Source organism: Oncorhynchus keta, chromosome 25 (genome assembly GCF_023373465.1).
Source record: "Oncorhynchus keta strain PuntledgeMale-10-30-2019 chromosome 25, Oket_V2, whole genome shotgun sequence".
In the NCBI taxonomy this organism is placed as follows: Eukaryota; Metazoa; Chordata; class Actinopteri; order Salmoniformes; family Salmonidae; genus Oncorhynchus; species Oncorhynchus keta.
In genome coordinates this window covers 742566-768242 of record NC_068445.1, presented here as the reverse complement: position 1 = coordinate 768242, position 25677 = coordinate 742566, and the positions used below count along the sequence as shown (strand labels likewise).

General features: G+C 42.0%; 1 protein-coding gene across 5 annotated transcripts in view; it reads left to right on the top strand.

Annotated features, from left to right (window-relative positions):
* The window catches only part of LOC118357988 (transducin-like enhancer protein 1), a 67437-nt gene that overhangs the window by 26201 nt on the left and 15559 nt on the right, over positions 1-25677 (top strand). For 3 of the 5 annotated variants that reach the window (XM_035735303.2, XM_035735302.2, XM_035735307.2), the window contains 14 exons: positions 8-24; positions 2746-2862; positions 2954-3007; positions 5404-5556; positions 5781-5919; positions 6448-6653; positions 6843-6919; positions 7047-7296; positions 8980-9227; positions 9476-9623; positions 14084-14234; positions 15141-15217; positions 15398-15514; positions 19846-20373. In XM_035735303.2, coding sequence (XP_035591196.1) covers positions 8-24; positions 2746-2862; positions 2954-3007; positions 5404-5556; positions 5781-5919; positions 6448-6653; positions 6843-6919; positions 7047-7296; positions 8980-9227; positions 9476-9623; positions 14084-14234; positions 15141-15217; positions 15398-15505 — 1745 coding nt within the window. In that variant the 3' untranslated portion in view covers positions 15506-15514; positions 19846-20373. Of the gene's footprint in view, positions 1-7; positions 25-2745; positions 2863-2953; positions 3008-5403; positions 5557-5780; positions 5920-6447; positions 6654-6842; positions 6920-7046; positions 7297-8979; positions 9228-9475; positions 9624-14083; positions 14235-15140; positions 15218-15397; positions 15515-19845; positions 20374-25677 lie in introns of those variants that run through there. The other 2 variants (XM_035735305.2, XM_035735301.2) reach the window with 2 other exon arrangements.

Here is a 25677-nt window from a genome sequence, read left to right as displayed (position 1 = left end):
GGAACAGAGCAAGAGCCGGGCACAGTAAGTACTTCCTGTTACCTCTGGCTGCATCCTCCTCCTCATACCCTCCCCTACTCATTCCAACGTTCACACCTGTGTATATATGTATATTGTCTGTCTCTGTCTGTCTGTCGGAAGTTTACATTCACCTATACATTTAAACTCAGTTTTTCACAATTCCTGACACATAATCCTAGTAAAAATTCCCTGTCTTAGATCAGTTAGGATCACGACTTTATTATAAGAATGTCAGAATAATAGTAGATAATTATTTATTTCAGCTTTTATTTCTTTCATCACATTCCCAGTGGGTCAGAAGTTTACATACACTCAATTAGTATTTGGTAGCATTGCCTTTAAACTGTTTAACTTGGGTCAAATGTTTTGGATAGCCTTCTACAAGCTTCCCACAATAAGTTGGGTGAATTTTGTCCCATTCCTCCTGACAGAGCTGGTGTAACTGAGTCAGGTTTGTATGCCTCCTTGCTCACACACGCTTTTTCAGTTCTGCCCACAAATGTTCTATAGGATTGAGGTCAGGGCTTTGTGAAGGCCACTCCAAAACCTTGACTTTGTTGTCCTTAAGCCATTTTACCACAACTTTGAAAGTATGGTTGGGGTCATTGTCCATTTGGAAGACCCATTTGCGACCAAGCTTTAACTTCCTGATGTCTTGAGATGTTGCTTCAATATATCCACATAATTTCCCTGTCTCATGATGCCATCTATTTTGTGAAGTGCACAATTCCCCCTTGCAGCAAAGCACCCCCACAACATGATGCTGCCACCCTCATGCTTTACGGTTGGGATGGGGTTCTTCAGCTTGCAGGCCTCCCCCTTTATCCTCCAAACATAACGATGGTCATTATGGCCAAACAGTTCTAGTTTTGTTTCATCAGACCAGAGGACATTTCTCCAAAAAGTACAATCTTTGTCCCCATGTGCAGTTGCAAACCGTAGTCTGGCTTTTTTTATGGCGGTTTTGGAACAGTGGCTTCTTCCTTGCTGAGCTGAAACTCATTAAAAATGAGTTTTAATGACTCCAACCTAAGTGTATGTAAACTTCTGACTTCCCTTCACTGCCCCTGCATTATGAGCAGATTGCTCCTCCCACTCTCCTAATCCCACGCTTAAAGGGTCTCATTGTGTTTAATACAGCCACTGACAGGGGGGAGCATTGTATGACCTGAGAGAACGGCGGGAAATTGCTTGTGTTTTGTGGGTCAGCAATCTGCTTTCTAAAGCCTTTAAATAATGTTCCCCCTGAGAGGGAGGGTGTGTAGGAGCCTTTGGCTGGGGACAAGGAGAGGGAAGGCATGGGGAGAAAGAGGGGGGCTTCCCTCCCCCACGGCCTGTCTTTTGGGGCTGTGTGTAGGTCTCTGCTGCTCCTGGAGGCACATTTCCAATGATAGATTTAGGCCTAAATGGACTCTTAACATGATGGGCTAATCCACAGTCAGGGGAACTGGGGGAGGGGATGGTGGAAGTGAATCACACACACAAGTACACACTGCCCTTTAGCTGCCGCTGTAAAAGCTAGACAGAGCTAGGAGGGAGGACTGATAGAGCGCCAGAACAACTCGTACTAATCAGGGCCTTCTCGCTGTGTTGCTCCAATGTGCCCGAAATGAATATGTATGTGTAACCCCACCACTATCCAAATGGTGTGTGTAGTTGTGGGGACTGCATGACACAAGGGCTTTGACTGAAGACTGGCAGACAGCCCCACCTTGGCCTATAGCACATACAGTGAGGAGAAAAACTATTTGATACACTGCCCATGTTGTAGGTTGTCCTACTTACAAAGCATGTAGAGGTCTGTAATTGTTTTAATCATAGGTACACTTCAACTGTGAGAGACGGAATCTAAAACAAAAATTCAGAAAATCACATCGTATGATTTTTAAGTAATTAATTTGCATTTTATTGCATGACATAAGTATTTGATCATCTACCAACCAGTAAGAATTCTGGCTCTCACAGACCTGTTAGTTTTTCTTTAAGAGCTCCCCTGTTCTCCACTCATTACCTGTATTAACTGCACCTGTTGGAACTCGTTACCTGTATAAAAGACACCTGTCCACACACTCAATCAAAGACTCCAACCTCTCCACAATGGCCAAGACCAGAGAGCTGTGTAAGGACATCAGGGATAAAATTGTAGACCTGCACAAGGCTGGGATGGGCTACAGGACAATAGGCAAGCAGCTTGGTGAGAAGGCAACAACTGTTGGCGCAATTATTAGGAAATGGAAGAAGTTCAATCCCAATAGACAATCTTTGAAGGGAGCTGAAAGTCCATATTGCCCAGCGACAGCCCCGAAACCTGAAGGATCTGGAGAAGGTCTGTATGGAGGAGTGGGCCAAAATCCCTGCTGCAGGGTGTGCAAACCTGGTAAAGAACTACAGGAAACGTATGATCTCTGTATTGCAAACAGGTTTCTGTTCCAAATATTAAGTTCTGCTTTTCTGATGTATCAAATACTTATGTCATGCAATAAAATGCAAATTAATTACTTAAAAGTCATACAATCTGATTTTTCTGGATTTTTGTTTTAGATTCCATCTATCACAGTTGAAGTGTACCTATGATAAAAAAATAACAGACCTCATGCATTGTAAGTAGGAAACACTGCCGATTTTGCAGGTTATCAAATACTTGTTCTCCCCACTGTATCTGCTATTTCCTTATTTCTTTCCACCTTACCCATTCTTCTCATCCTCTCTTCCTGTCTTTGGCAGAGTAATACCCTGCTGGTTGCTGACAGTTTGAGGAACTCAGACAAGCGACGCAACGGACCTGAATTCCCCAACGACACCAAGAAGAGGAAAGTAGAGGACAAGGACTCTAGTCATTATGTAAGCTAGTCATTATGTAAGCAGCAGCAGTGAGGTTGATAACTGTGTGTGTGAACGGTGAATGACATTGACAAACCTTTTGTCCCCACAGGATAGTGATGGAGAGAAGAGTGAAGACAATCTTGTGGTGGATGTCTCCAATGAGGTACGTGTGTGTGTGTGTCAAATACATTTTTTATTTGTCATGTATTTAGCAGATGTTGTTGCAGGTGTAGTGAAATGCTTATGTTCCTAGCTCCAACAGTGCAGTGGTATCTAACAATACACACATCTCAAAGTAAAATAATGGAATTAAGAAATATATTAATATTAGGATGAGCAATGTCGGAGGGGTACTGTATTTTAGTCAATACCCCTCCATTACAATATATACATATGAAATTAGTAAAATGTTATGTAAACATTATTAAAGTGATCAGTGTTCTATTATTAAAGTGACCACTGATTCCATGTCTATGTACAGTGGGGCAAAAAAGTATTAAGTCGGGCACCAATTGTGCAAGTTCTCCCACTTAAAAAGATGAGGCCTGTAATTTTCATCATAGGTACACTTCAACTATGACAGACAAAATGAGAAAGAAATCCAGAGAATCACATTGTAGGATGTTTTAATGAATGTATTTGCAAATTATGGTGGAAAATAAGTATTTGGTAACCTACAAACAAGCAAGATTTCTGGCTCTCACAGACCTGTAACTTCTTCTTCTTTAAGAGGCTCCTCTGTCCTCCACTCATTACCTGTATTAATGGCACCTGTTTGAACTAGTTATCAGTGTAAAAGACACCTGTCCACAACCTCAAACAGTCACACTCCAAACTCCACTATGGCCAAGACCAAAGAGCTGTGAAAGGACACCAGAAACAAAATTGTAGACCTGCACCAGGCTGGGAAGACTGAATCTGCAATAGGTAAGCAGCTTGGTTTGAAGAAATCAACTGTGGGAGCAATTATTAGGAAATGGAAGACATACAAGACCACTGATAATCTCCCTCGATCTGGGGCTCCACGCAAGATCTCACCCCGTGGGGTCAAAATGATCACAAGAATGGCGAGCAAAAATCCCAGAAACACACGGGGGGACCTAGTGAATGACCTGCAGAGAGCTGGGACCAAAGTAACGCCTACCATCAGTAATACACTACGCCGCCAGGGACTCAAATTCTGCATTGCCAGATGTGTCCCCCTGCTTAAGCCAGTACATGTCCAGGCCCGTCCGAAGTTCGCTAGAGAGCATTTGGATGATCCAGAAGAAGATTGGGAGAATGTCATATGGTCAGATGAAACCAAAATAGAACTTTTTGGTAACTCAACTTGTCATGTTTGGAGGACAAAGAATGCTGAGTTGCATCCAAAGAACACCATACCTACTGTGAAGCATGGGGGTGGAAGCATCATGCTTTGGGGCTGTTTTTCTGCAAAGTGACCAGGACGACTGATCCGTGTAAAGGAAAGAATGAATGGGGCCATGTATCGTGAGATTGAGTGAAAACCTCCTTCCATCAGCAAGGGCATTGAAGATGAAACGTGGCTGGGTCTTTCAGCATGACAATGATCCCAAACACACCGCCCGGGCAACGAAGGAGTGGCTTCGTAAGAAGCATTTCAAGGTCCTTGAGTGGCCTAGCCAGTCTACAGATCTCAACCCCATAGAAAATCTTTGGAGGGAGTTGAAAGTCCTTGTTGCCCAGCAACAGCCCCAAAACTCTAGAGGAGTTTAGAGGAGATCAGCATGGAGGAATGGGCCAAAATACCAGCAACAGTGTGTGAAGACTTAGAGAAAACGTTTGACCTCTGTCATTGCCAACAAAGGGTATATAACAAAGTATTGAGAAACTTTTGTTATTGACCAAATACTTATTTTCCACCATAACTTGCAAATAAATTCATTAAAAATCATAATGTGATTTTCTGGATTTCTTTTAGTCATTTAGTCTGTCATGGTTGAAGTGTACCTATGTTGAAAATTACAGGCCTCATCTTAAGTGGGAGAACTTGCACAATTGGTGGCTGACTAAATATGTTTTTGCCCCACTATACATAGGGCAGCAGCCTCTTAAAGTGCAGAGTTGAGTAACCAGGTGGTGGCTGGTTATTGATGGCTATGCTGTCTGATGGCCTTGAGATAGAAGCTGTTTTTCAGTCTCTCTGTCCCAGCTTTGGTGCACCTGTACTGACCTCACCTTCTGGATGATAGCGGGGTGAGCAGGCCGTGACTCGGGTGGTTGTCCTTTGGCCATCCTGTAACTCTTTCTAACGTATACATGCCGGTCTTTTAGGGAAAGGAAAAGGAGGATACCTAGTCGGTTGCATACCTGAATGCATTCAACTGAAATGTATTTTCCAGATTTAACCCAACCCCTCTGAATCAGGCCTCGCTATATGGCTCAAAGCAACTCTGGATGCCATATGGGCCCTGGTCAAAAGTAGTGCACTATATAGGAAATAGAGTGCCATTTGGGACGCATATGATAATTTCACAGCAGGGGAAGTAGGGTGCTGAGTGTGAGTCAGTGTGTGTGTATGATCCCCCCCCTCTCCAGGATCCTGCCTCCCCTCATGGTACGCCCCTGCCCTCCCCCAGAGAGAACGGGCTGGACAAGACACGCCTCCTGAAGAAGGACCCATCCTGTAGCCCCGCCTCCACAGCCTCCTCTGCAAGCTCCTCCTCCCTCAAGTCCAAAGAGATGGGAATGGTGTGTGTGGCCAAAGCTCTCCATACACTAATAATTTTTGCTGTCTGAAGAAGTCTTTAATGCTGGGTCACAGAAACACACACTTTTTAATGGACCTTCCCATTTCCCTCTAAAGAGTGGTGGAATATCTTATCTCTTACCACTTTTCTCAATCCATCCCTTGATTTCTCTCTCTTTAATGGTGTGATATCTGGGTAACGACAGCCTATATGTTTCCATGGCAGCGTGACAAGCCGGGTACGCCTCAACCGAAGTCGAGCACTCCCACTCACCGAGGAGACTCCACACCCGGACCCAGTGCCACACCCACTCTCCGCCCCAGCCTATCCAAGCCCCCCTCCATGGAGCTACCTCACCCACCTAGTAAGAGAAACTTCACCCCATTTTAATTTACCTCAGTACCTTTTCCAAACATACCTAACAGCCTATAGTACAGGCTACCTACTAATATGCATTTGTTTAGTTTAATTAAAGGCATACTACACTCAAACTATATTTAATATTTTGTTCAGTAGTCCACTGTTAATACAATCCCAAAAATGTTTTGCATGTCAGCAGTCAAGTTTTGAAGATGGAGCACATTCAGTAAAGAGTTCAGGGGCGGCAGGGTAGCCTAGTGGTTAGATTGTTGGACTAGTAACCGAAAGGTTGCAAGTTCAAATCCCTGAGCTGACAAGGTACAAATCTGTCGTTCTGCCCCTGAACAGGCAGTTAACCCACTGTTCCTAGGCCGTCATTGAAAATAAGAATTTGTTCTTAACTGACTTGCCTAGTAAAATATAGGTAAAAAAAAAGTTCAAACTTGCCTTTATGATGCGTTTTGTGTCATATGGTTATGAATATGCCGCACACTGACTGCACTGCAGATACATTAAACCCATGTGAAAACAGCTCTTGTCTACTCCCTAGCCGCTGGTCTGCGGACTCCGCTGGCGGTGTCAGGGCCGTACCCCGGGCCGTTTGGCATGCTGCCTCATGCCGCCATGAATGGGGAGCTGGCAAGTGCCGGCACAGGCTACGCCGGCCTCCACAACATGTCCCCTCAGATGAGCGCTGCGGCGGCTGCCGCTGTGGCTGCCTACGGACGCTCCCCTATGGTGGGTGTGTGTGCTAGTGTGTCTCTTATTCCATATTGTGCGATCATTGCGTGTCTAACCGGTTAAATGTTGGTATGTTTATGTAGGATCCGTTGCTGTATCTACTGATCTCATTTCTCTGGTGTGTGTGTGTGCCCGTGGCTGTTTGAGTATGTACTCCTCATCATCCCTCTGTGTGTTCTCCCTCAGGCCGGCTTTGACCCTCATCCTCACATGAGAGTCCCTGGAATGCCCCCAAGCTTATCAGGCATCCCTGGAGGCAAACCGTGAGTTGCGTGTGTTCCGTATATAAACTGTAGGAGAGTGTCTTTTAGCACTATGTTCTCTGTAGTAGCAAGACAAATATCCCCTCAATTCCACCTTTCCCCCTCTTACTAAACCGTCTCCTCTCAGAGCCTACTCCTTCCATGTTAGCGCCGATGGACAGATGCAGCCGGTACCGTTCCCTCCAGATGCCCTGGTGGGCCCTGGCATCCCGCGCCATGCACGCCAGATCAACACACTGAACCATGGTGAGGTGGTCTGTGCTGTCACCATCAGCAACCCCACGCGCCATGTCTACACAGGCGGCAAGGGCTGCGTCAAGGTCTGGGACATCAGTCATCCTGGCAACAAGAGTCCTGTGTCCCAACTGGACTGCCTGGTGAGTGCTAGACCTAATATACACACTGTTATCCAAAATCGCACAGTTAAAGCATGTATTCAGTAGCATTGTTCTTCAACCAACATCACAGGGTGTGTTTGTGGGCAGGGCACATGCTTTAAATATACACCTACAGTACCAGTCAAGTTTGGACAAACCTACTTTTTCTTTATTTTTGCTATTTTCTGCATTGTAGAATAATAGTTAAGACATCAAAACTATGAAATAACACATATGGAATCATGAAGTAACCAAAAAAAGTGTTAAACAAATCAAAATGTATATTGGCATTCTCTCAGCCAGCTTCATGAGGTACATTAGTCACCCGGAATACATTTCAATTAACAGGTGTGCCTTGGTAAGTTAATTTATGGAATTTCTTTCCTCCTTAATGCATTTGAGCAAATCAGCTGTGTTGTGACAAGGTAGGGGTGGTATACAGAAGAGAGCCCTATTTGGTGCAAGAACAGCTCAAATAAGCAAAGAGAAATGACAGTCCATTACTCTAAGAGATGGTCAGTCAATGCAGAAAATGACGGATTTTGAAAGTTTCTTTGTGCAGTCGCAAAAACCATCGAGCGCTATGATGTAACTGTCTCTCATGAGGACCTCCCACAGGAAAGGAAGACCCAGAGTTACCTCCGCTGCAGAGGATAAGTTCATTACTTACCAGCCTCAGAAATTGGAGCCCAAAAAAATGCTTCAGAGTTCAAGTAACAAACGCATCTCAACATCAACTGTTCAGAATAGACTGTGTGAATCAGGCCTTCATGGTCGAATTGCTGCAAAGAAACCATTACTAAAGGACACCGATAAGAAGAAGAGGCTTGCTTGGGCCAAGAGAAACAAGCAATGGACATTAGACCGGTGGAAATCTGTCCTTTGGTCTGATGAGTCCAAATTTGAGATTTTTGGTTTGAACCGCCGTGTCTTTGTGAGACGCAGAGTAGGTGAACGGATGATCTCTGCATGTGTGGTTCCCACCGTGAAGCATGGAGGAGGTGGTGTTGGTGTGCTTTGCTGGTGAAACTGTTGGTGGTTTATTTAAAATTCAAAGCACACTTAACCAGCATGGCTACCTCAGCATTCTGCAGCGATACGCCATCCCATGTGGTTTGCTCTTAGTGGGACTATCATTTTGTTTTTCAACAGGACAATGACCCAACACACCTCCAGGCTGTGTAAGGGCTATTTGACCAAGAAGGAGAGTGATGGATCTGATGACCTGGCCTCCAATCACCTGACCTCAACCCAATTGAGATGGTTTGGGATGAGATGGACCGCAGAGTGAAGAAAAGCAGACCCCAAGTGCTCAGCATATGTAGGAACTCCTTCAAGACTGTTGGAAAAGCATTCCAGGTGAAGTTTAAGAGCATGCCAAGAATGTGTAAAGCTGTCAAGGCAAAGGGTGGATACTTTGAAGAATCTCAAATATAAAATATATTTTGATTTGTTTAACACTTTTTTTTTTTTTGGTTACTACATGATTCCATATGTGTTATTTCATAGTTTGGATGTCTTCACTATTATTCTACAATGTAGAAAATAGTAAAAATAAAGAAAAACCCTTGAATGAGTAGTAGGTGTCCAAACTTTTGACTGGTTCTGTACCACTTTGTGTACCACTTTGTGTGCATAGTTTGTGTATTAGAGACAAAAAATAACTTTGCACGCGCTTGTCAGAACCGAGACAACTATATCCGCTCGTGCCGGCTGCTCCCCGATGGCCGGACGCTTATCGTGGGGGGCGAGGCCAGCACACTGTCAATCTGGGACCTAGCCACGCCCACTCCACGCATCAAGGCGGAGCTGACCTCCTCAGCCCCGGCCTGCTATGCCCTGGCCATCTCCCCTGACTCCAAGGTGTGCTTCTCCTGCTGCAGCGATGGGAACATCGCTGTCTGGGACCTACACAACCAGACCCTGGTCAGGTAAGGACCACATGGGAGAATACATTGCCAATAGGTAGCAGGTAGAAATGTGTAGCCTCTAACCACTGGTCCAGTGTCAGATATTGTTTCATCCCCCTAATGGTCAGTCATGTGTGCATACATTTTCGTATGGGTGGCTCCATATGAATTGAACCTGTGCTCTACCAACTGCTGTGCTCTACCAACTGAGCCACACAGGACCACGTATTTTTGATAACATCTGTTAATTGTGTGTGTGTTTATCACAGACAGTTCCAGGGCCACACAGACGGAGCCAGCTGTATTGACATCTCCAACGATGGGACCAAGCTGTGGACGGGGGGGCTGGACAACACCGTACGCTCCTGGGACCTAAGAGAGGGACGCCAGCTGCAGCAGCACGACTTCACCTCACAGGTACATGCACGCATACACACACCCCTGAAAGACACAACCGCTCCAGCTTCACGACTTGAACCACAGGTTCACACACACCCCGCAAACACACAGGAAGGGCTCTAAAGTGCGATCAATTTGGGCGAATGTACAACCAAATATTTTTGCTGTGTGACCAGGGGTTTTATTTTAGGAGCTCAGTGCGACTATGATAAAAGTATCCCAGATAATAATTGTTGTAATGATAAGGCTTCACTGTACCGTTGTTTTTGAGTGCCCTGAAGGGTAAAGCGAGTGCAAATTCGTTAGCGTCATGGTTGCACCATAACTACAGCGAAAACGGCTTGCTTCTAGCCCTACCAGGTCAAGAGATCTAACCTATATTACCGCCACAACATTTTATCTACATATAGTGGATCGCCGGACCTTCTACATTCATAAATCATGTTGTGAGCTGTTCTAAAACTACTCGTGTGTCGATGTTATTAACCATTTTGATGACATTTTGTTCAGTCCTATTACCTCATTGGCTAGCTAACAACCTGGTAACTTTATTAGGGCCCTATGAAATCTGTTTTTTTTTTCTCCCAAATTCTGTTTCTATCTTTCTGAATTTAATGATTTACGTTAATTTTATCATCAAGATTGTCTAATAATACGACTGAATAAAAAGTCAATTTAATAAGATATAACAGTAAATTTGTAATGATGCAACACACTTTTGCACTATTTTCTTATCAAGGAAAGTGCTTCAATAGAGTTCTACTAAGTGTTTCATTATAAATGGAAAATAAGTCATGCCAGAATCTAGGCAACAATGCAGCAACCTTCTCTGTTTCCAGCTGGCTGAGGATGTTTGTGACTGCTTGGGAGGATGACTTTTTTGCCACCAAAAACTCTCTGTACAGATGAACATGCTCTGCATGGTACTTCACTATCTCAAACCAGCTATTCAATCTGGAGCTCACTGCTTCAGGAGCCTTGACCTACACAAACTCTTCAAAATGAGGAAGCTCACCTATCTTCTCTTTCTGGCAGGCTTCTTGAAGAAGACGGATCTCATCCATGTCACTAGTGATGCAACTTCAGATAAATATTTGTAGTGCTGTCATTTCTCACCCACCAGATTGATGACATGGCAGAGTTCCTTTCAGAACCTCCTTGAATGCCTTCAGGCATTATAGAAGCCATTATCTGTGACCGCTGCCCAGGCATCATTCAGGTTCAGATTGTTGCTGTGGAGGGAGGCTAGTATAGCTTGGGAAAACTTTGAGTCTGTCTGTCCACGAAAATGACATCCACCAGAAAGCACTGGTTTTCAACACCTACAATGAAAGATAAAGGAGAAACTTGAATGATGTTTTTACCTAAAATAATATTGTGAAACTAAGTGTTATTTAAATGTCAAGGTTAAACACAATATAGATACAGCGATAGTTAGCTAGATGGAGGCAGACCGCTGCTGACATTATGCATCGCTGTATTTCACCAACGATAGCTCATCGTTTGGAATATCACAATTTCCATGCGTACAATTCACACTGCAGAATGTAAATGTAGGCTATTGCAACGGTATATTAATAGGCTACGTTAACTCACCAATGATTAGAATGCTGCAATCCCTTGCATCTGTTGTCTTGTCAACAACCACCACAAACTTCTTCCCCATGGTCCTTTTTTGCAGAACGGCAGTCATATGTTGGTCGAACACACTGGGCAGGTGCGTTTTGACGGAGGCTGCTCTCATTTTCGGGCAACGCTCCTCCCTGTTTGCAATGCTACCCTAGTAATGGCTGTAGCTTTCTTCGCTTTTCTTGTAAATACATTTTTGTCTTGAATCTGCTGATGCGCTTGCACTAGTAATGGTTGTTTGAAGGAGGCATATGCTCTGGATAACACGGTGCTTTTCCTTGTTCTTCACATGGGCTTTAAGTGGCCATCACATGTATTTTTATGGGTCCAATCAATAGTATGTTGACAGAATTTGCAAAACAGCTTATCGCCTTACTCATGATAGTCCTTTGGGTATTGCTCTGCTCTGAATTTAGGGGTTAGGGTCGACTTGGCCCTCTGTCAGCCTCTTCGTCATGTTTCTCAAAGTGACAGCCAAGTTGTGAGTTGACATAAGGGGTAGGTTACTACAATAATTAGACCTACTTTAAAAAATCTTTTAACTAAATTTCAGCCAAATTATGGAAAATTCTGCAATATTCCACGTTTTACAGTTGATTCCATTTTATTACCAAATTCCGCGATTCCACATCGGAAATCATAGGGCCCTACTTAACCAGGATATCCACACATTTGGAGGCACAGATAAAGGAAAAGGCATAGCTTTTTTCAGGACATCAATGATCATAGCAATACATTTATGACCCCTACATTTATGATCTCGGCATGTCTTTTAAAGCGACAGTGTAAAATGTTCAATGTTGTACACCTCAATGGGAAAATAGTGCTTTTATACAATGTAGAAACCTAATATTCCACAAATTACTTTGTAATTTCAATGACCGGTATTTGTATATACATTTTAGCTTTTATAATAAACATATGTATTTCCATGTTTACATATTAGTTTCTAGGGCACAAAATAGCTAGAATTCATAGGCTGCGTTTAGACAGACAGGCCAATTCTGATATTTTTTCCACTAATTGGTCTTTTGACCAATCAGAGCTGATCTGATTGGTTAAAATGCCCAATATTGGCCATATCTCAATCTCAATTTATAAAATCTTATTTTCTGTTGAATTTCGGTTGCTACCAATGAAAAATCATCATTTGGAGCCCGGCATCTAAAATCACTGTTGAGGAATGATCTCATACCATTTGGTCGCTGCTCGTTTTCTCCTCGCAACAGTGTATTCTTTACAGCCTGCTAGTCCAATAGGCGTATCCAGAGTAATACACTATGTATCTGTGATGTGAAAATAGGGAGCACAATAGTGTAATACACAATAGCACCGGAGGGGATGGCTGCTGTTTTGTGTTATTTTGTGTTTTTTTTTCGCCCGCATTGTTTTACTTATTTTGTTGATGCTACCGTCTCTTATGACCGAAAAGAGCTTCTGGATATCAGAACAGCGATTACTCGCCTCGAACTGGATGAAGATTTTTTTCTTTAACAGCTTCTACCCCCAAGCCATAAGACTCCTGAACCATTAATCAAATGGCCACCTGGACTATTACATTGACACCCCCATTTGTTTTTACACTGCTGCGACTCGTGGTTTATTATCTATGCATAGTCACTTTACCCCGACCTACATGTATACATTTCCTCGACTATATCCTGTACCTCCGCACATTGACTCGGTGACGCTACTCCCTGTATATAGCCTCCATTGTTATTTTATTGTGATTTATTTTTAAGTTAATTTATTAAATATTTTCTTAACTCTATTTTTGAAACTGCATTGTTGGTTAAGGGCTTGTAAAGTAACCAGTGTTGGGTTGTTTTCAGTGCAAATATATATATTTTTTAACACGTTTAGCCCTCTAGCAGGACGATATTAGCTTAACACCTAAGGAGTGAATTGTGAAGGGAAGAAAGGCAGGGTTGTTTGTTGTGGCAGCTGTGTCTGTCTGTGTGTCGATTTTCTCACGCCCCTGAACACACGCACACTGATCAGGGACCGGTTTCCCAATAGCGGTGAAACATTTTTCCTACAATGGCCGAAGATGCAACATGCATTTCCCCCAAATACCACGCAGAGAGATTGGTTGCTAAGTTGGAGTATATGTCGATACTGATAGGATTGAAAGAAAGGAAGTGCTGCTCTCGGATCAGCTTTCTCCATTCACATTTTTCCTTAACATTATAATTATTTCACAATTCTGATGAGGGATCAGCTCATAGAGATTTCCACATACGGCTGCAAATATTGAGGCACCTTATTCTGTTTACCCAATAAAAATGTACAAATTCACCATGTTAGGCTACACATCATTTAAATGTATTGAGACAAATTAGACAGACTACAAGTAGTGAAATGGAGCTCAATTGACTGAACGTTAAATGTATTTCAATTGGATTGAAATAGGCCTGTAGCCTACAGTTTTATGTTTTAATGCAGTCATCTAATTTTTCATTTGTAGCGTATTTATATCGCTTGTTTGTATCAATTGCAAACACATTGGTAACTTTGTATTTGTTGTGAACTTTGTTCGGAAGTTATCGGCGGTCACAAGGAGATTGATAAATCATATGTTCTTCTCTGTATAAAGTGACACGGGAGGGCAAAAAAAGCATCTAATGACACACTTAGCTGTTCTACCAGTGGTCTGAGGCAGGTGTTTAAATTACGAGCGTTTTCAAGTGCAACGTTAATAACAATGCTTTTGGGAAACCGGGCCCTGGTTGTCCCCTGCCCTTTCTGTAAATCTTCTCTCTGGGGTACTACTGTATGCATCTGTCCATCTCTCACGCACATGAACACACACACACACTGACCATGTTGTCCCTCTGCCCCCTCTCCAGATCTTTTCTCTGGGGTACTGTCCGACGGGAGAGTGGCTGGCGGTGGGGATGGAGAGTAGTAATGTGGAGGTGCTCCACGTCACCAAGCCAGACAAGTACCAGCTCCACCTCCACGAGAGCTGTGTGCTTTCCCTCCAGTTTGCTTCCTGTGGTAAGGCCATGTCACCAGAGCTCTGGCTGACGTGCTCAAGATTTGTGTATGGGTGCGTCTCAAATGGCACCTTATTCCCTATGTAGTGCACTACGTTTGACCATGCTCAACAGAGCATTGGGGGCCATTTGGGACGCATACTATGTCTTAGTTAGCTGTGTACTGTAACTTGATGTACAGTATCAGTCAAAAGTTTGGACACCTACCCATTCAAGGGTTTAATTATTTGTACTATTTTCTACATTGTAGAATAATAGTGAAGACATTAAAACTATGAAATAGCACAAGGAATCATGTAGTAACCAAGAGTGTGCAAAGCTGTCATCAAGGCAAAGGATGGCTACTTTGAAGATTCTGTATGGTCGATACATCTAAAAACAACGATGTTACCGGCTTTTGTCTCCATGTTATGTTGGCATTTTCTAACTGATGGAACTAGCCCCCAAATGAGTCGCCTTTCCCCTGGTTCATTTTCCACTTTGAACCGAGATGTATTAAACTCCCTGTTTTAATACAGGTATACAGTTCAACTTTTTTTGTTGACCTAGTAGACAGCCTTATATTCTGTTTTCATTGGAGAATCTCAATTGTATTTAGTTGACTCCTCGTGTCCTCTCTCCTCAAAATCCATTGGAGGGGAGTGACTTCTGACTTTATCATCCAGTGGGTTTTGAGGAGGCGGAGAGGAGAAAGGAGGTGAGGAGTCAAGGAAATGCAATTGGCTCTCTCCTTGTGTCTTCATATACAGTAGCTCTAATCCTAACGTGATGTGATTTGATAGTTTTTTAAATGCATTTTATTTATACTCTGGGTTCTCTGGGATTTGGCCCCTGCATCCACAGTAGTATCTGTCCTAGCTCCAATGTGATTCCTAAAGCTCTGTCTCCTATTTCTCTGCCTGCCCAGGAAAATGGTTTGTGAGCACAGGGAAGGATAACCTGCTGAATGCGTGGAGGACACCGTACGGAGCCAGTATATTCCAGGTACACACACACACACACACACACACACACACACACACTATCCACTTGGACAACCGTCTGTTCACTCCGACGGCCTTCCTACCAACATGTTTTTTTATTTATCTTGTATCAAGGCTGGGTGTTGAGCTTGCTCTAATCTTTCCCTCTATCTTTCTCGCTCTCTTTCCTATCTAACTCTAGTCGAAGGAGTCTTCGTCCGTGCTAAGCTGTGACATCTCAGTGGATGATAAGTACATAGTTACAGGTTCTGGAGATAAGAAGGCCACTGTCTATGAAGTCATCTACTAGACTGCACTGGTGAGCACTAGGATCAGCAACTGACAACCCAAAGTAGCTTTCACTGTCCTAAAACCAACCCTGGGTCAGGGGATACTGCAGAAAGTTCTACACCCTTTGACTTTTTCCACATTTTGTGTTACAGCCTGAATTTAGATTTATTTTTGGTCACCGGCCTACACAAAATACCCCATAATGTCAAATGGGTTTTGAGTCAATAAGTATTCAACCCCTTTGTTATGGCAAGCCTAAATAGGAGTAAAAATGTGCTTAACATGTCACACAATAAGTTGCATGGACTCTGTGTGCATGGACTCTGTTTTAAAATGATTTATGAATGACTACCTCATCTCTGCACCCCACACAGTGCAATTATCTATAAGGTCCCTCAGTTGAGCAGTGAATTTCAAACAATGATTCAACAACAAAATACCAGGGAGGTTTGGATAAAAATTGAAAAAGCAGACATTGAATATCCCTTTTTAAATAACTTCCCATAGTGAAGTTATTAGTTACACTTCGGGTGGTGTATCAATACACCCAGTCACTAAGATACAGGCATCCTTGCTAACTCAGTTGCCGGAGAGGAAGGAAATGTGGCTAAGCAATTAACATTTTGTCCTGAATACAAACTGTGATGTTTGGGACAAATCCAATACAACACATTACGGAGTACCACTCTCCATATTTTCAAGCATAGTGATGGCTGCATCATGTTATCGGTATGCTATTAATTGTTAAGGACTGGGCATTAAAAAAATACATAAGGAATGGAGCTAAGCACAGGCAAAATCCTAAAGGATAACCTGGTTCAGTCTGCTTTCCGCTAGACACTGGGAGATTATTTCACCTTCAGCAGGACAATAACCTAAAACACAAGGCCACTGGAGTTGCTTACCAAGAAGACGGTGAATGTTCCTGAGTGGCCGAGTTACATTTTTAACTTAAATCTATGACAACCTGCAAATGGTTGTCTAGCAATGACCATGACCAATTTGACAGAGCTTGAATAATTTTGAAAATAATAATGGGCAAATGTTGCCCAATCCAGGTGTGGAAAGCTCTTAGAGATTTACCCATAAAGACTCAGCTGTAGTCCCTGCCAAAGGTGCTTCTACAAAGTATTGACTCGGGGGTGTGAATACTTATGTAAATGAGAGACCTGTATTTTATTTTCAAGAAATTAGCAAACATTTCTAAAAACATGTTTTCACTTTGTCATTATAGGATGTTTGGTGGGTGCCTTTAAACAGTTTGGAAAATTCCATAAAATGTCATGGCTTTAGAAGATTCTGATAGGCTAATTGACATCATTTGAGTCAAAAGAGGTGTTCCTGTGGATGTATTTCAATGCTTCCCTTCAAACTCGGTGCCTCTTTGCTTGACATCATGGGAAAATCAAAAGAAATCAGCCAAGACCTCAGAAAAAAATTGTAAACCTCCACAAGTCTGGTTCATCCTTGGGAGCAATTTCCAAATGCCTGAAGTTACCACATTCATCTGTACAAACAATAGTACACAAGTATAAACACCATGGGACCACGCAGCCATCATACTGCTCAGGAAGGAGACGCGTTCTGTCTCCTAGAGATGAACATACTTTAGTGCGAAAAGTGCAAATCAATCACAGAACAACAGCAAAGGCCCTTGTGAAGTTGCTGGAGGAAACGGGTACAAAAGTATCTATTAGAGGTGGACCGATTATGATTTTACAATGCCGATACCGATTTATTGGACGACCAAAAAAAGCTGATTCTGATTAATGGGCAAATTTAATACATGTATTTGTAAAAATGACAATTACAACAATACTGAATGAACAATGAACACTTTTATTTTAACTTAATATAATACATCAATAAAATCAATTTGGTCATAAATAAATAAATAATGAAACATGTTAAATTTGGTTTAAATAATGCAAAAACAAAGTGTTGGAGAAAAAAGTAAAAGTGCAATATGTGCCATGTAAACAAGCTAACGTTTAAGTTCCTTGCTCAGAACATGAGAACATATGAAAGCTGGTGGTTCCTTTTAACATGAGTCTTCAATATTCCCATGTAAGAAGTTTTATGTTGTAGTTATTATATGACTATTTCTCTCTATACCATTTGTATTACATATACCTTTGACAATTGGATGTTCTAATAGGTACTTTAGCCGAATCTTGGAAGTTGATAGGCTTGAAGTCATAAACAGCGCAATGCTTGAAGCATTGCGAAGAGCTGCTGGCAAACGCAGGACAGTGTGTTTGAATTAATGTTTACGAGCCTGCTGCTGCCTACCACCGCTCAGACTGCTCTATCAAATCATAGACTTAATTATAACATAACACACAGAAATATTTCAGTGAAATATGGAACCGTTCCGTATTTTATCTAACGGGTGGCAACCATAAGTCTAAATATTGCTGTGACATTGCACAATAATTACGTAAAATCTGGCAAATTAGTTCGCAACGAGCCAGGTGGCCCAAACTGTTGCATATACCCTGACTCTTGCAATGAACGCAAGAGAAGTGACACAATTTCCCTAGTTTAATATTTCCTGCTAACATGAATTTATTTTAACTAAATATGCAGGTTTAAAAATATATACTTCTGTGTATTGATTTTAAGAAAGGCATTGATGTTTATGGTTAGGTGCAACGATTGTGGTTTTCGCAAATGTGCTTTTGTTAAATCATCCCCTGTTTGGTGAAGTTGGCTGTCTTTGTTTGGAAGAAATGGTCTTCACACAGTTCGCAATGAGCCAGGTGGCCCAAAATGCTGCATATACCCCGACTCTGTTGCACAGAACGCAAGAGAAGTGACACAATTTCCCTATTTAAAAGAAATTCATGTTAGCAGGAAATATTAACTAAATATGCAGGTTTAAAAATATTTACTTGTGTATTGATTTTAAGAAAGGCATTGATGTTTATGGTTACGACAGTGCTTTTTTTCACGAATGTGCTTGTTAAATCACCCATTTGGCGAAGTAGGCTGTGATTCAATGATGAATTAACAGGCACCGCATCGATTATATGCAACGCAGGACAAGCTAGATAAACTAGTAATATCATCAACCATGTGTAGTTAACTAGTGATTATATTAAGATTGATTGTTTTTAATAAGATACATTTAATGCACTTTACCGTGGCTCCTTTTTGCTCTCGCATAACAGGTTGTCAGCCTGCCACTCAGTCTCCTCGTGGAGTGCAATGTAATCGGCCATGATCGGTGTCCAAAAATGCCGATTACCGATTATGAAAACTTGTAATCGGCCATTCCGATTAATCGGTCGACGTCTAGCATCTATACCCACAGTAAAAAGAGTTGTATATCTACATAACCTGAAAGGCCGCTCTGCAAGGAAGAAGCCACTGCTCCAAAACCTCCATAAAAAAGCCAGATTACGGTTTGCAACTGCACATAGGGACAAAGATCAAACTTTTTGGAGAAATGTCCTCTGTTCTGATGAAACAAAAATAGAATTGTTTAGCCAGATTGACCATCGTTATGTTTGGAGGAAAAAGGGGGACGCTTGCAAGCCGAATAACCCCATCCCAACCATGAAGCACAGGGGTGGCAGCATCATTTTGTGTTGGTGCTTTGCTACAGGATGGACTGGTGCACTTCACAAAATAGATGGCATCATGAGGTAAGAAAAGTATATAGATATATTGAAGCAACATCTCAAGACATCGGTAAGTTTAAGCTTGGTCACAAATGGACAATGACCCCAAAGTTGTGGCAAAATGGCTTAAGGTATTGGTATTGGTGTGGCCGTCACAAATCCCTGACCTCAATCATATAGAACATTTATGGGCAGAACAGAAAAAGAATGTGCTGACAAGGAGGCCTACAAACCTGACTGTTGCACCAGCTCTGTCAGGAGGAATGGGCCAAAATTCACCCAACTTATTGTGGGAAGCTTGTGGAAGGCTATCTCAAACGTTTGACCCAAGTTAAACAATTTAATGGCAATGCTACCCAATACTAATTGAGTGTATGTAAACTTCTGACCCACTGGCAATGTGAGGAAAGAAATAAAAGCTGAAATATATAATTCTCTACTATTATTCTGACATTTCACATTTTTAAAATAAAGTGGTGATCCTAACTGACCTAAAACAGGATTTTTACTAGGATTAAATGTCAGGAATTATGAAACTGAGGTTACATGTATTTGGCTAAGGTGTATGTAAACTTCCGACTTCAACTGTATATTTAATCCAATTTTGAATTCAGGCTGTAACGCAACAAAATGTGGAATAAGTCAAGGGGTATGAACTTTCTGAAGGCACTACTGTATATATGTATGTGACCTTTGAACTGTATAACTGACCCTGGGTCATGGGATCCTACAGAACATTCTCTATACATAACCATTCATGAGCAGAGCTTCCAGAACAATTGATGATGGACAGACAGTCGGATGGATGCATGGATATAGAGAGATGGACCGAAACCTCATTATAGACAGATGGACCGAAACCTCAGAGGTGCCGAATTAATGGCATTGTAGTTTATTTTTACAGACAAAGAATGTGAATGTCCTGGTGACCTCTACCATTTGTGACCTCTGACCTCAGCTTGCTCTTCTTTCAGACATGACTTTCCACTCAGACCTTTCACACCCTAGTACTGTGTCCCTTCCTACATGTCTGCTATTGCTATCATGTAATTAGTTTTCTTTTCTTTGTATTTTATCGGTCGAGTACTTGTAAAAAGTGTATATTTGTTTTCTTACAGTAATTGCTTTAGAAATAACAAATGTTTGGTATGTCTTTTACATGGAAAATATCTAACCAGGAAAAAACACATTGGTCTTACTGCTAGTTAATATAAATCAATTGAAATGTCTAGATAATAAACTTTCTTTTTATTCTAACAAATGTCTTTTGTCTGGCTTCCAAAGTGAACTGTGACATTCTTGTTCTTGGGCATGGTCTTTAATCCAAGAAGGCCTATATTCAAAGACTACATGGGTTAACTCGTATGTAGAGACTAATCAGATATGGGTGAGAATGTCAAATGGCACTCATTGCTATAGTCATAATCTTGATTTTCATCTTAACACGTCTGCCATTGATGACCTTTGAGGTTAACGTTGAGAACATAGATGTCTGAATGGTTCCTCTGGGAGGTTCATTAGCTGAGCACAGCAGAGCAGGCGGTTTACAAGTGTTGAGCAGGTCCATTCACACAGTGATTGTGGGTTAATGCTAACGCAATTATCATTAACGTGCGGTGTGGAGGTTAATTTGTGGGCTAATGACCATTAGAGGAGTGCTTCCAGGGGGAAGTGGAGGAGGTGCTACTGAATAATGAGCTGCTCTTCAGAAAGCAATGAAACTGGCTACATCTGCAATTGGAGACTGTGCAGTTGCGTCAACATTTGTCATTGCACAGGATACAGCAAAGTGTACACGGTACAATTAAATGCTTGTGTGCATGTTTGTGCGTGCAGGACTGTGGAGCACTGCTTAGTGCTCTTGACTATGGACATTTGTGCTAGTGTTGCATGGTATACTGAAATGTTTAGATGACAAAACAAATAACACTTTGATATAATTATTTTTATACATTCTTTAGGCTACTTCTGTCAAATGTCTCACATGATTGAGAGGATCAACTCTATCAGTGCAGCCCCTTTTATAGTGAGAACAGCAAAGTGCCAGGTCCACTTATTTTGGGGGCGGCAAGTAGCCTTGTGGTTAGAGCGTTGGTTTACAAACCTATTCATTGACGTCTAAACTGGTTCCAGAGAATGGTTTTTACTAAATATTTTTGGTATAACTTGAAGTAGCGGAATGAATAGGGAATGTGTCAAAGCAGCCAGTGAGGATGATATACACGAGGAAGATTTTATCTTCAACCGTGCTGGAATGATATGTGGGGTATCTGCACGGATCCAGTACTGAATTACACGGAAGTTGGCAGCCCAATAAGCAAACTGGAAATTAGGTAGGGCCATGCCTCCTAAGGGTTTAGGCCTTTTTAAAGGAACACCTTGCGGATCCTTAGATTAAAAAAAAAAAAAAAAAAAAAAAAAATACAGAAAGTGAGAATACCATCAAGTTTGCGGGAAAAAAAATTGGGAATAAAAATAGGTATACATTTAAAGAGTTAGAAGTTAGGGAGGGTATTAATTTTAACCACATTCATTCAACCAGCTAATGATAGGGGGAGTAGTGAACAATGTCACAAATAATTGAACACACAAAATTCTTAACTCTGAGAAGGGTAATATGAGCTGATCTGCATTTTAAACGGACATTCTTATTGCTATATCCCACGCGTTACTGTCTTTCGATCCTCTCTCTCTCACCCTCTCACTCTCACACACGCTATCTTGACATCTGAATGCTCAGCTATGACAAGCCAACTGGCATTTATTCTTAAGGTGCTGGCCAGTTGCACCCTCTATAACCACTGTTTATATTATTTGACCCTGTTGGGTTTGAACAGCTTAAAAAATGATCTAGCCTTTATGGCCATGTACTCTTATCTCCAACCTGTTCGGATTTAAGTTTTAACTTTAGTATGACTGACACCTTTAGAGAGGTCTAATACTTTAATAATTTCTGCCCTCAGATTTCATATTCATCATATAAATAGGCCAAACCGCAACATTGTCGGCTAAAACGATTTAATTCATGAATGCATTTGAAAGTTTTTAATATTATGATAGTGATCTGGTATTCATCGATTTTATTATTAACCCTGCATTTTAATTATATAAAAGCCCTTTAGATACTCTGCTGGAGGCATTTTGTTTTTCCTCAAGCTTAGCAAGCTGTGAATTCTGCAAACAAGCCAAACTAAGAAATACATTTTGTTGGTTGCCATGGTGAATAATCCATTCTTACTCATTTGCTAGAGAACCAGTTCGGATTTAAGTATAACTTTTGTAGGACTGATGTCTTTAGTGAGAGGTCTAATGCTTTAATATTTAATTATTTTGACCCTCTGAATTCATATTCATTATATAAATAGACCCATGTGCACCTTAATATTGGAGATGGAGGTGGGAAGACCTGGTTCACCAGCAACCCAAATCCCCTTCGGAAAGGGGGGATGGAGCCGGTCGGGTGCGACCCAAGCGACATGTAGATGCAAGGAACCGAGCTTAGGCGAGACGAAGCCAACCTTCCGGCCCAGAACTCCGCACCGAGGGAAGGGAGAAGCGGAGAGCGTGGGCCCACTACCCAGTCCTCAGAGTCATAGATACTCCCGCCGTTTACCCGTGCCTCATTGGTCTTTCGCTTGGTGGCCCTCCGGTCTGCACGCGTTAGATGGCCCTCCGACCTGCAACTGTTTTCTACGGTTGTATTAACTCAGCAAAAAAAGAAACCTTCCTTTTTCAGGACCCTGTCTTTTCAAAGATAATTCGTAAAAATACAAATAACTTCACAGGTCTTCATTGTAAAGGGTTTAAACACTGTTTACCAAGCTTGTTCTCAATGAACCATAAGAAATTAATGAACATACACCTGTGGAACGGTTAAGACACTAACAGCTTGCAGACGGTAGGCAATTAAGGTCACAGTTATGAAACCTTAGGACACTAAAGAGGCCTTTTCTACTGCGTGAACGTCCTTAGGCATGCTGCAAGGAGGCATGAGGACTGCAGATGTGGCCAAGGCAATAAATTGCAATGTCCGTACAGTGAGACGCCTAAGACAGCGCTACAGGGAGATGAGATGGACAGCTGATAGTCCTCGCAGTGGCAGACCACGTGTAACAACACCTACACAGGATTGGTATATCCGAACATCACACTTGCGGGACAGGTACAGGAAGGCGGCAACAACAACTGCCCGAGTTACACCAGGAACGCACAATCCCTCCATCAGTGCTCAGACTGTTCACAATAGGCTTAGAGAGGCTGGACTGAGGGCTTGTAGGCCTGTTGTAAGGCAGGTCCTCACCAAACATCACTGGCAACAACGTCGCCTATTGGCACAAACCCACCGTCGCTGGACCAGACACAGGACTGGCAAAAAATGTTCTTCACTGACGAGTCTCAGTTTTGTCTCACCAGTGGTGATGGTTGGATTCGCATTTATCGCCGAAGGAATGAGCGTGACTCGGAGGCCTGTGCTCTGGAGCGGGATCGATTTGGAGGTGGGTCCGTCATGGTCTGAGGCGGTGCGTCACAGCATCATCAGACTGAGCTTGTCATTGCAGGCAATCTCAATGCTGTGCTTTACAGTGAAGACATCCTCCCTCATGTGGTACCCTTCCTGCAGGCTGACATGACCCTCCAGCATGACAATGACACCAGCCATACTGCTCATTCTGTGCGCGATTTCCTGCAAGACAGGACTGTCAGTGTTCTGCCATGGCCAGCGACGAGCCCGGACTCAATCCCATTAACCATGTCTGGGACCTGTTGGATCGGAGGGTGAGGGCTAGGCCCATTCCTCCCAGAAATGTCTGGGATCATGCAGGTGCCTAGTTGGAAGAGTGGGGTAACATCGCACAGCAAGAACTGGTAAATCTGATGCAGTCCATGAGGAGGAGATGCACTGCAGTACTTAATGCAGCTGGTGACCACACCAGATACTGACTGTTACTTTTGATTGACCCCCCCCTTTTGTTCAGGGACACATTATTCCATTTCAGTTAGTCAAATGTCTATGGAACTTGTTCAGTTTGTCTGTTGTTGAATCTTACAAATATTTACACATGTTCACTTTGCTGAAAATACTTTTATTATATTATTTATATTACAGTTATATATATATATATACATTTTTCCAGAAAATGAACCATGCATTTTCTCTTGTTTTGTACTGTTCTGTAATTTCGACCTAATGATTCGTCTGACAACCTAAGAACTTTGCGTCCTGCAGGCCCAGATCAAAGCCTACTTTTCCAATATTTCTGTCATTCAGGGATATTTATTCCCATAGCATTTCGTTATGGATCCATAATGAAATAAACATCTGCATTTTGAAAGAGTATTTTTATAATTATTTTATTAACGACGGCATAAAGATGTTGATGAAGAAGCCACATTCACCTTGGGATCCATCCCAGTTGGTATTCTGTGGAACCATGCATTTTTTTTCTTCGGTGCAGCCAGTTGTCCAGCCCTTTGTCCACTGATTGCCATGGCTGGTTGTCAGCATGGTTGTATACTCTGCAAAAATACATTCTTCCCTTACCCTCCTTGGCAAGAGTCTATTGTCCTGCAAATAGCCCATAATTGGTGGATGGATGGCATATTTTGTATTCCAATGTATTGAATGAATGTATTTTTTTTTTCATAACACTGCCACTTCGTGTCATTCAAATGTACTTTTATGTTTTATTTAGACTTATTTTTTTAAAAACTTTTATCTTAGAATGATGGTCAATCGCCCACACAGCAACTCCACTCCCACTTGTCTCCAATTCCACATACCAACCCTCAGCCCATCACATCTATCTCTGCTGGCCACCCACTTCAGGTTTCTACGTAACACATCTTTCAACTATGCTGTGATGTTTAACGTACAATTTCAATCTATCTAATCGGATAGAATCTACAGATTGCGAGTTGAAGATAAATACTTTTAAGAGTATTAGTAATTGACTGACCCGGTCTCTCCAGATCTCCTAACAGTACTATTTCTAGGGCCAATTATTGCCCAATGCTATGCAATTTCAGACATTCCTGAACCTGAGATCAGAAACAGGCTACCTGAGGGCAATACCAAAATGGTCTATTGATTCTGTATCCTCCCAACAAAATCTGCAGAGCTTTGAGGATTTTATGCCCCAAATATTCAACATTTTGTTGGTGGCAAGAATTCTATTTAAAAAAAAATTTGCTGAAAGGCACAGTGTTGAATCTTGTGAAATTGAAAAATCCAGGCATTTATAAATAAATCCAGTCTTAAATTTATCAAATGCCTTTTCAAAATCTGCTATAAATACCATTCCTGGCTTCTTATGTTTTGTGATCTATTATTTCTATTAGTTGTCGTATATTGTATCCAATGCATCGTCCTTGTAAAAAACCTGTCTGATCAGGATGAACAACGCCTGGTAAAACACTTTTAATTCTGAGTGCTATGCATTTTGCTAGTATTTTTGCATCACAACATTGAAGTGTAAGGGGCCTCCAGGTTTTTTTAGATAGACTGGGTCTTTATATTTTCCATCTGGGTCTTGTTTTAATAATAGAGAAATCAGACCTTCCTGCT